The 9,689-nt window shown below is 44.8% G+C and overlaps 2 protein-coding genes across 2 annotated transcripts in view; both read right to left on the bottom strand.

The window, feature by feature from the left end:
• The window catches only part of tars2 (threonyl-tRNA synthetase 2, mitochondrial), a 10,250-nt gene extending 7,664 nt beyond the window's left edge, over positions 1-2,586 (bottom strand). Inside the window, exons 1-4 of the mRNA XM_035671708.1 lie at positions 2,409-2,586; positions 1,307-1,482; positions 1,092-1,206; positions 533-654 (exon numbers count right to left, since the gene is read on the bottom strand). Of these exons, the coding sequence (XP_035527601.1) occupies positions 533-654; positions 1,092-1,206; positions 1,307-1,482; positions 2,409-2,480 (485 nt within the window). The 5' untranslated portion in view covers positions 2,481-2,586. The remainder of the gene's footprint in view (positions 1-532; positions 655-1,091; positions 1,207-1,306; positions 1,483-2,408) is intronic.
• Positions 2,587-6,371: 3,785 nt separating this feature from the next.
• rprd2b (regulation of nuclear pre-mRNA domain containing 2b) overlaps positions 6,372-9,689 on the bottom strand; it is a gene marked incomplete at its 3' end in the record, with an annotated part of 12,860 nt that continues 9,542 nt past the window's right edge. The window contains 2 exon segments of the mRNA XM_035671707.1: positions 6,372-9,298; positions 9,387-9,551. Of these exon segments, the coding sequence (XP_035527600.1) occupies positions 7,284-9,298; positions 9,387-9,551 (2,180 nt within the window).

The raw sequence follows: 9,689 nt of genomic DNA, 5'->3' as shown, positions 1-9,689 counted from the left end.
AGAGAGAGTGAGAGAGAGAGAAGGGAAGATTTGGGTAAATTAAAAGCAGAAGAATCTGTGGCTGCAAGACCCAGTGTGTGACAAAAGAACCACAAGCTTCAAGATGATTATGGAGAAGGAAAGCAGGTCAGGGGCTCTATGGAGATTGTATGAGATTAACTTTTAATAACCTTGTAAGGGAAAAGGGGTCACTGCAGCAGCAGCACAGAACAATGTATAGATAAAATGTGAAAGAGCAAAGAAGTATAAAATAAATGTTAACTGGGTTGTATAAAGGCAAAGAAGTCATCTAAGGAAAAACAAAACAAGGTCAGGACGGACACACTTTAAGGAAGGAGAGCCAAGCAACCAATGCCAAATATTATCCTGAAAAAAGTTTTTTTTTTATGTAGGTCAGTAATTCTTTAAGTACAAGTGAAAGGCCAGATTATATTTGGACAGCTTCCACAGACTACATTGTTGTGGGTCAATGCCAGACACACCTGGACACATTTCCAGTCCTGTGTGAGAGACAGTCAGAGGAATATCTCACCTATTGTCCAGCAGATGGTCAACGTAAAGCCCGAACTCTGACGCTCCTTCTCTGCACACCTCGGCACCAAATACCTTCTCCAACACTCCGCCCAGGACACACGCTCCTGTCCTCCATGCTGCCTAAGGAAGACAGAGTCGGTTGGGTGTATGTAGAGATGTAAAGCGTGTTTTGAAAAGTCCTTTTGGATGAGGAAGGTCCTAAATGACCTGAAAACATCTATATAACAGCTGGTAAAATGCTCTAAATACAAAGGAAATGTTCTTCAGTTCCTCCGATAGAAACACAGAACCATCCTTTGAATTACTGGTTACTTATTTGTAATTTGGTGGCAAGTTTTGTTTTTTACTGACTCATGTTTCATTGTACAAATACTTCCTTCCTTGACCTCATGAAGTTTTCCACTGAAGTCAAGGAAGAAAGAAAGAAAAAGACATAATCTTTTAGAATACTATGATCCATCTTAAAGGATGTGAATTAGAAAGCGATAAGTGTATGTTTCAGATTAACTTAAAAAACACAAAAACATTGTAATAGGAGAAGAAGAAGTTGTAATTACCTGTCTACCCTCAGCTGTGTCAAACCCCAGAAGTTGTAGTTCACAGTCTGCCTCTAGAGGCCGTCCAAGCTCCCACAGCTCCCCATTCACCGTACTGACCAGAGCTCCTTTCACTCTGCAAGGACAGATGCAATGACCGGTAAACCACTTAAGTACAAACAAACAAACAAACAAACAAACATGAGAACACCTTACTGTACGCATTAGGTGTTTACCTGACACTCTGGGCGACCAAGAGAGGTGTGGTGACACCAGCTGTTCCCTTCACTGTGCGGCCGTCAGACAGTCGGACACTGAGGGGCGTTTCTGTGGCTTCAGCTCTGATCCTAGTGCCTCGTTTTTCCTTGAGGGACTCAAAGACCTGCAGTCGCTCGGATAACGATGGGCACACCTGCATCCGGACAGGAAAGATGTAGATAAAGGTTAAAATGGAAATGATGTGAAGGATGACAGAAGGTGCAATACAATTCTAAATAATTTTATATGGAGTACGGTCTAGACATGCTCCATTTGAAAAGTGTCCTGAGATAACTTCTGTTGTGAATTGGCTCTATACCAATAAAATCTAATTAAAATTGAACTGAATTCAACAGCTACACATCCTCCAAGATGACCATGAAGTTCAGAGTTTCAACAATAACTGATTATGACCTTTGTGAAGGCAGGGGTTACTGTTGTATTATACAGCATTAGTTTGATTTAAGTGTACCTAATAAACTGGTAACTGAGTGTTTACTGATACACCGATATCAATATTGTGATGAAACAATGACCGGCCTAATGGTTGCATTAAAGTAAACTGATGCCTCAATCTTAAGTTAAATTAGTTAAAAATAAAAGAATTAATGAATAATGAAATGCAGATGAACTTGATGATCATCCTATTACTATATGTATCACCTACATTAAGTTACATATGAAATACTGACTATCAAAACCCCTCCAAGTTATCCATTTTAAGATATTCAGTCAAGAATATTGTGACTGTACTCTTTTAGTGAACCACATCACCAAAATGAAAGAGAGAGAGAGCAGGGAGAAAGAAGCAGATGGCACGGTTGGGTCCATGTCACTCATATAAACTGTGCTGTCCAATAAAAAATAAAAGTGCCAAATCTTGTCTTATATAACTGAAAATATTAGACATCAACTCTGCAGAGAAATAAGTTGTGAATAAACAAATAGTTTGATTGTCGAAGCACAAAACATCCCCACATCTGACACACAGCAGCTGCAGTATTCAGCAGATCCCATAATGTCCTGGTGGCTAATGGTTAGCTCTGGTTACTGTACTGCAGTCATAACAAGCTCGCGCACCTGGCTGTACCTCCTGTGCGCGAGAACTGTCGCACGAGCCGCCGCCCGACAAATAAGCAGCGTCACCGCCATCCCAAACACACACCTGCCTAAACACACGCGTCCATCTCTCTAATGCCCCCCATTACTGTCACCCCTCTCTGCGAGCGGCCATAACACCGGAAGCAAAGAATAGGACAGCGGCGGGGACGTCATGACGTCGCTAGGAAGCCGCGTGCACGCTCCCGAGCGTCCACACAGGAGCGCGCGTCCACACAGGAGCTGTACATACGCAGCATCTACAGTTGTTAGAGAGGGAGAGAGAGGGGGTAAATAAACAATATCCGGATGTTAAAACTCAAAGCCATGCACACGCGGGTCACTTCTTTCAGACTGGATTAAAAATATGACATTAAAACAGCTCATACTTTGAGTAGCTGGCAGCACGTGAAGCACAACACAAGCTCATCCATTAATCACAGAGAGCAGCTGCAGTTCAGTGATCCTCTGGTCTTCACACAGAGCGACACCGAGCTGCAGCATTACGCCAGGAAACAAGGCAGAGCAGCAGAGCCGGTGTGCTCCATTATGGAGCTGCGCACTTTGCTTTAGGAACCATCCGCTGCATCTAGATCCGCATTTAAAGTCCACTGGTTTAGTGCCCGAGGCATTGGGGTCTTTTGGATCAGTAAGTAAATATTTTAACCCTAAGAAAACGACTTTCACTGCAGCTGCTGTTCAAATACTGGACACAATCTGAAGCCTAACCCCCGTGGAAACTATTACAAGAGCTTAAACTTTACACCCGAATGCAGTGATCACTGAATATTGTACAAGTAATAACTTCCTGCTGTGGTAACTTAATGCATATGACCAGGGATGTTAATATATTTTGGTTTTCACCATTTTCAGTAGAATCGGCCAACACTAGTACTGTAATTACAGTAGCACATAATGGAAACTGGGATGTGTGAGTTAAGAATTGAAGTACCACTGAACTGCCACTTGGGGGAGCTACAGCACTTTATGAAAGAATATGGTCCATCTACAATGTGGAGAAATGAAGTCTATTATTTATATTAAAATACATTTAAGCATCTAATTGTAAAAACACTGTGCACTCAGACCGCATTACCTTTAGCTTCAACTCTCACTGACCAATTGGACCCAATTATTGATTAACCCTTTGTGGACTTCACTGTGGCCATGGTAAAAATGTAATGAGAAAACACACGTATGAACTTTTTGTATAAACAAGCTAAATGTTTACAAGCAAGAGTTCTTGTTGCTGTTTGTCAGATAACTTTATAACAAAGAGAGCCGGTAGTTTGGTGCAATATCCGTATTTAACATTAAGGACCTAACAGCTGCATTAATAACATATGACAATGTTCACTGTTAATTGTAGAATAACGGCACAGAGTGCATAATGAAACATTGCTGCATTAAGTTAATTCATCCTCACATCATATTAACTAACTGAATAATAATAAAACTATGTAAAACAACTGTACAGCCATTGATTAGTGTCACTCTGTTCGTGTTGTGACTGAGTTTAGGGCTCGTCCACTGGAACTGGGTCATCAAACAGTCTATGTGACAATGTATTAAGTTCATCTGTTGAATGTGGCCCATTTAGTGGTCATCACCTATGTGTGAAGCTGACAGTGTTAGAAAGTTGCATTTCTAGAACGTGGCAACATCAGCAAGTGCATTGTAGTGTGCAAATGTTTAGCAACAATCCCAAAAAACAAAAAATAAAAAAATAAATGAGAAAAGTTTGAGTTGAGGTCTTTGCAAGAGGAAAAAAAGTGATAGGAAACAGCAAATCACCTCCAATGTTCAATTAAAGACAGAGCACCGACTGCTTACAGTCAACAGTGCAACCATAAACAACGTTTATACTAAATGTGTCAGGAAAATGGATGCAAGTCACTCCATGAGAGCACTAAAAAGTGCATTTGTCCTTATGATTCTGCAATATGGTATGTGAGAACAAAAAAAAAAGATAAAAAAAGAATATGAAGACGTATTGACCCCATATAATATGCATATATTAACTGTGTGCATGTTCATCACACCAGAAAGGATTGGACACTCAAAGACCAGTGATATAGCATCATTGATGAGAACAGCAGTAAGAGCAATTAAAACTTATCAAATGTACAGACACCATCAGCAATTTCAAAACTCAATCTATCAAAGTAGAGGTGAAGAGAAAAAACGGAGAGAGGCTATTTACAGGGACAATTAAAACTGGTGAAGTAAGCAGATGTTTGTAACAACATATCTACCGTTCTGCAATGTGAACACACCACACTGATTTGGGTTGATACTTAGCTGTTTTTGCAAAATAAACTATCAGATAAAAGACATACAGTTTACAGACGGTGGCAAACAGACTTGAGTAACATTCAGTAAAACATCAGAACTCTGATGTGCTAACACTGTAGAGATAAATATGCTCTTTGTTGTTATTATTACATTTTTACAATGCATCTATTCACCAACTTTATGCGGGAACGTTTGCAGGTGCTCAGTGTATCTTGATGAACTGTACTTTAAACCCAACACAGGAGCACAGGAGACAACACAGACACACACAGACACAGACACACACACACACACACACACACATGGAGGCTTTGAGCAGCAACACCCAGCATGCACCTCTCACTGCGTGGGGTAAACTACATCAGTGTAGAACACGGGCGGGGGAAGCATTGCGTCAATAATTCCACAAGGGGGGGGAAATGCGGACCCCTTTTTTTTGTTTGTTTTTTTTAAACCATCAGAAGTGTTGAGAGGTGCAGGAAGTGTTTCTGGACAAAGCCACGTGAGCACAAGGTAAGCACAGGGGCTTGAGGGCAAAAGCATGAAATTAGCAAAGAAACAAAACAAAAGACGGGGCCAAAACAACTGGAGTATGTAAATAAACCATTTTCAAAACAGTCCTAATTAGCTCAAATGTTTGTCCCCCCCCCCCCGATACATCCTGGCTGGGTGCTGACTGCGAAATGAAAATTGCCAATCTTCCTCCTAGTAGAAAAAACAAAAAAAAATAATAAAGGGCGTTAAAAATGTTAATAGTAATATATAAAACTGGCAGCAGGCTGTGTAAATATTGAAAACAATTTTGTCCTGAAAAAACAAGCAGAAAAAAAAAAAAATCACTGAAGCAGCGCAATAAAATTACAAAGAGGGAGTGCGGGAGCGGAGGGTGACCAAGTGCCAAAACATAAAATACTCCCCGCCCTGTTGAATTGAAAACTCTGATTTTATTCCAAGTCAGTCATGTTGAAGCCTAGAACAGAAGTGTGGTTCAAGCCTGAAAATACCTCCCCCCGCCCAACCATCCACTTACTGAGTATCCTCTTTCATGCACTCAGTCTAACTTGAAGCGCGCAGACATTTATTTTGGAAATAAAACACCAGAATTACTTTCACCCTCCCTCTTCCGTGCGTGGTAGGTTTTTCAAAAGGAGGAGCAGAAAGGTGGCGACAAGAACCACTGCGGAGAACATTTCTCCCTGGAGCCTAAAGCTTTATCCAAGGCCTCAATCACAGTAAGAACCGGGGGGGGTTGCAGTGAGTGACGATCATTTCCCTCATTAAACGAAACAAAGAGCTTGGAGAGAAAAAAGCTGTATCCATCTCACGTTTTTTTTCTCATATTTGACCAAGACTTAGAGATATAAGTGGGAGAAAGATGTGAAAAAAAGAGCAGAGAAAATATTATTCTACAGCAGGTACTCCCGGAAAATAGGAACAAGGTTTTAAACCTCGCCTGCAACACAAACTCTCATCACTGGTCAATGAAACCTCAACACATTTTAGCAGCGCCGCGCACACAAGCACACACCAATACACTCCATGGAAGAAGAGATTACTTTGAAGCCTACTTTCCACAAACCCAAAAATTTTTAAAAAGTAAGCCAATTTGGCTGTCTGTCTTTTAATATGAAGCTGGAGACCGTCCCAGAGAGATTAGCATAAAGACTGGAAACGGGCGGACAGACTTGTGTTGTCTAAAGGTAACAAACTCCACCTGCCTGTCGTGGTGCAGTGACTTCCTAGAGTATTGCTGTTGCTGTGAGGTTGCCGGGCAAATTGAATGAAGTCACTGCGCCTAGGGACAAAACTGTCTGGGCATGTTATCGCCACAGCTTGTCAATTCTATGCTTCAGTTTTTGTATGGATTAAAAGCAAACAAAATGCAGTGTCTTAATTAGTGAGATTTAGAGGATTTAGTCGTGGAATTTTGTTTTAAACCTTCGGACAGATCAGGGGTAACTGTTCCCTCGTTTCCAGTCTTCATGCTAAGCGGCTGCCGGCAGTTTCATATTCAGCAGACAAAGGTATTGATCTTCTCATTTAACTCTGAGTAAGAAAGCCAATAAGCTTATTTCCCCAAATGTCTTAACTATTGCTTTTACTTTCTTTCCTCTGTACGGCATGAGACCCATACATACACGTTTCTTTCACTCTCCTGCTCTCTCTCAGGTTAAGTAACCCAACAGTCACACAGTTAGGCAAACTCTAAATAAAAGTATAGTTTAAATTCTTGCTTGAGCTATCTGCGTTTTCTTCCTACGGTTATGTCACTCTTGTACCAGACTTTATCTACTGTGTATGGAGAGATGGGGAGAAAAGTGATAGAGGGTTACACAACACTCTGCACTATGTAACTGTACTGTACAGTGTAAGATGACTGGCTGGCTACCGAGCTAAAGCATGAAGATTTATCAGCTATTTACACACAACCTAAGGTAGTTTTAATTCAAGCTAATTAACAGAGTAAAGATATCTGGGCTCATACCAGCAGGGCTAACACACACTCTGCACTTCAGCGCAGGGCGCTTGCACTTCTCGTTCAGCATGTCATAGATGACCACTTCAGTAGCGTGGGGGTAGGAAGGGTCTCTTCTGAGCATGGAAGGGACCACCTGTGAATGGAGGACCAGGCCGCTTGCCCCCACGGAACCCCCCAATGGGGCGATCTTGGTTAATCTGCTGAGAGGGGGTTCGGCCTCGTAGCAGAGGTCTCTGTGGGATGGGGAGAGAAAGGATCGGGGGTCGAGAGTTGGGTAAGGTGAGGAGGGGAACAGGGTTGGAGGTTTGATTGCGGGACTGAGCTGGAGGACTAGTGGGGGGCTTGTGGAGAGGAGGGGCAGCGGACTGATTTGGGAGGCGGGTGGAGACCGTGTCGACTGCCGGGGAGTTAGGAGTGGAGGGAGAGGTTGTGGAGGATGTGGGAGAGGGAGAGGGGGATGGAAGAGGTAGATTCAGAGGCTCCTTCACTCTGCCCAGTAAGGGTAGAGGAACACCAGGGGCACCTTGGCGGTGGAGAGGGGGTGCATGACGGGGGACAAAAGGCTCTTTAACTGTGCCAGGACGGTGCAGCTTAGGGGGTTCCCCTAGCAACGATGACATGAGAGGTGGAGGGCCTACTTTGCTTCCTCTGGGCCCCAGCCCGCCTCGATCCACACCTTCGGGTCTGATTGGGGGAGGAAGAGAAAGGGGGCGGTCAACAGGGACCAGCACTCCCCCCACCATGACTGCAGAGGGCACAGAGGAGTGGGTAGGTGTAGGGGAAGGGCGCTGCGGTACGGGGGGCGGAGGGGGTCGAGGGATTGGTGGAGGAGCGCCGAAGAAAGGGGGTGTAGGAGGATGTTGGTGGAGGAGTGACGGGGGAGGAGTCTGCATGTTCTCCCCGTGATACGGCATTTGGAATGGAGATTGGGGAGGAGGATGTGAGTGCGGATGGGACGGAGGAGGGTGGAGATGTGGGAGGAGGAGATGTGGGGGAGGAGGCATGGAGGGGGCTAAGTCCTCACTGCCCCCCTGACCAATGTTAAGAGGAGGGGGGACACCATGGGGTGAGGGAGGCTGAGCTTCCATGTATTCCTCCTCTTCGTACCACATTGCTCCCCCTGGCCGACCGCTTGACCCTCCCCCCCGCCGAGAGCCTCGGCCAATCACGCGGATGCTCTCTACTGTCTTGATGCGCTCTCCAGCGAGTGGGCGGTTAGAGTAGCCTAGAGTTTGAATGGGTGCCCCTTCAGTGCAGGGCGACACTAGTGTCTCAATACGATGGTACTGGCCCTCCTTCCCACTTGCTGGAGACCCTTTCCCCTTGTCCTCTCTTTTCGCACTCAGACTTCCATCATCTGAGCCACTGCTCGCCTTACGAGAACTTCCAGAGAGTCTCCTTTCTCCGTTCCCTCTGTTGTTTCCCATCATCCTCAATTGGCTGTGTTGTCCATCTTTTTTACCCTTCCTGTCGTGACTGGGGGAGGAGGAGACTTGCTTCCTCACATTCCTCACTTCATCGTCCTTTACTTTTGTGCCGCTCTTTTTCCCTGCTCCATACCGGGAAGAGGAGGAGGAAGAGCCCATGAAGTCTCCGTTGCTGTTGCTTCCTGACGGGGTGATCACAGCATCCCAGGGTTCGCTGCGGTAGGCAGTGGGTGAGAGGTTATGACCTCCAGAGGACCCTAGAGACTCTGGCACACTACCAGGTGTGTCCATGATCTCATCTTGGGTGGGGGTGCCAGCAGCCTCATCTCTCACTGGGGTCCCATCCACCCCATCAGGACTAACATCACCTAGAGCAAGACTAAAACCTGGATTACCCTGCAAGAAGCTGTTGATTTTCGATTCTAGGCTGGGGGGAGAGACAGAAGGAGCTGAGGGGCGAGGCGGGGGTGGAGGAGGAGGGGACAGCTGTCTCTCTTTCTCCCAGTCTCTGGTTCTCCCAGGTGTGTCTCGTTTGAGGCTGTTGCCCAGAGTGGGTTTTGTTTTTGGGGTGGTTGGGGTGAGCGGGGTTTTAACTGCTGATGATTCTGGGGAGGTTCGGGTGGGAGGAGCAGAGGAGGTGTTTGTCACACTTTGCAGGAGAGAGGACAAACCTGCACCAAGACAGAAAATGATCAGTAATATAAAATAAAGTGATGGTGTCATTAAAAATACAAGTACAGGGTGCTCTATGTATCTTACCTGGTGTGTTTGTTTTAGACAAAGCATTAAGGATGCCTTCAGGTGTGATGTCAACACGTGACAGGATGCTGGCCAGGGCAGGGCTCGAAGGGGTCGCTTTGGAGGCTGCTGATTGGCCAGAGGGAGTGGTGGGTGTTCCTGGTGATGGTCGGGCAGGGCTAGCTGCTGAGAAAAATTCAAAGTCAGAGAGGGACAGGGTTAAAGGGTGGCTCAGAAAATCCGAATTACTTAAAATGTCCTAAAAGGTACAGTGTTTACATTTAAGAGAATTGGTTGGCATAAATGGTTTTCATTAGTGTATAA

This window comes from Morone saxatilis, unplaced genomic scaffold, assembly GCF_004916995.1.
Source record: "Morone saxatilis isolate NCDOM2014 unplaced genomic scaffold, NCSU_SB_2.0 Contig24, whole genome shotgun sequence".
In the NCBI taxonomy this organism is placed as follows: domain Eukaryota; kingdom Metazoa; phylum Chordata; class Actinopteri; family Moronidae; genus Morone; species Morone saxatilis.
This window is presented reverse-complemented; position numbering and strand designations above follow the sequence as displayed.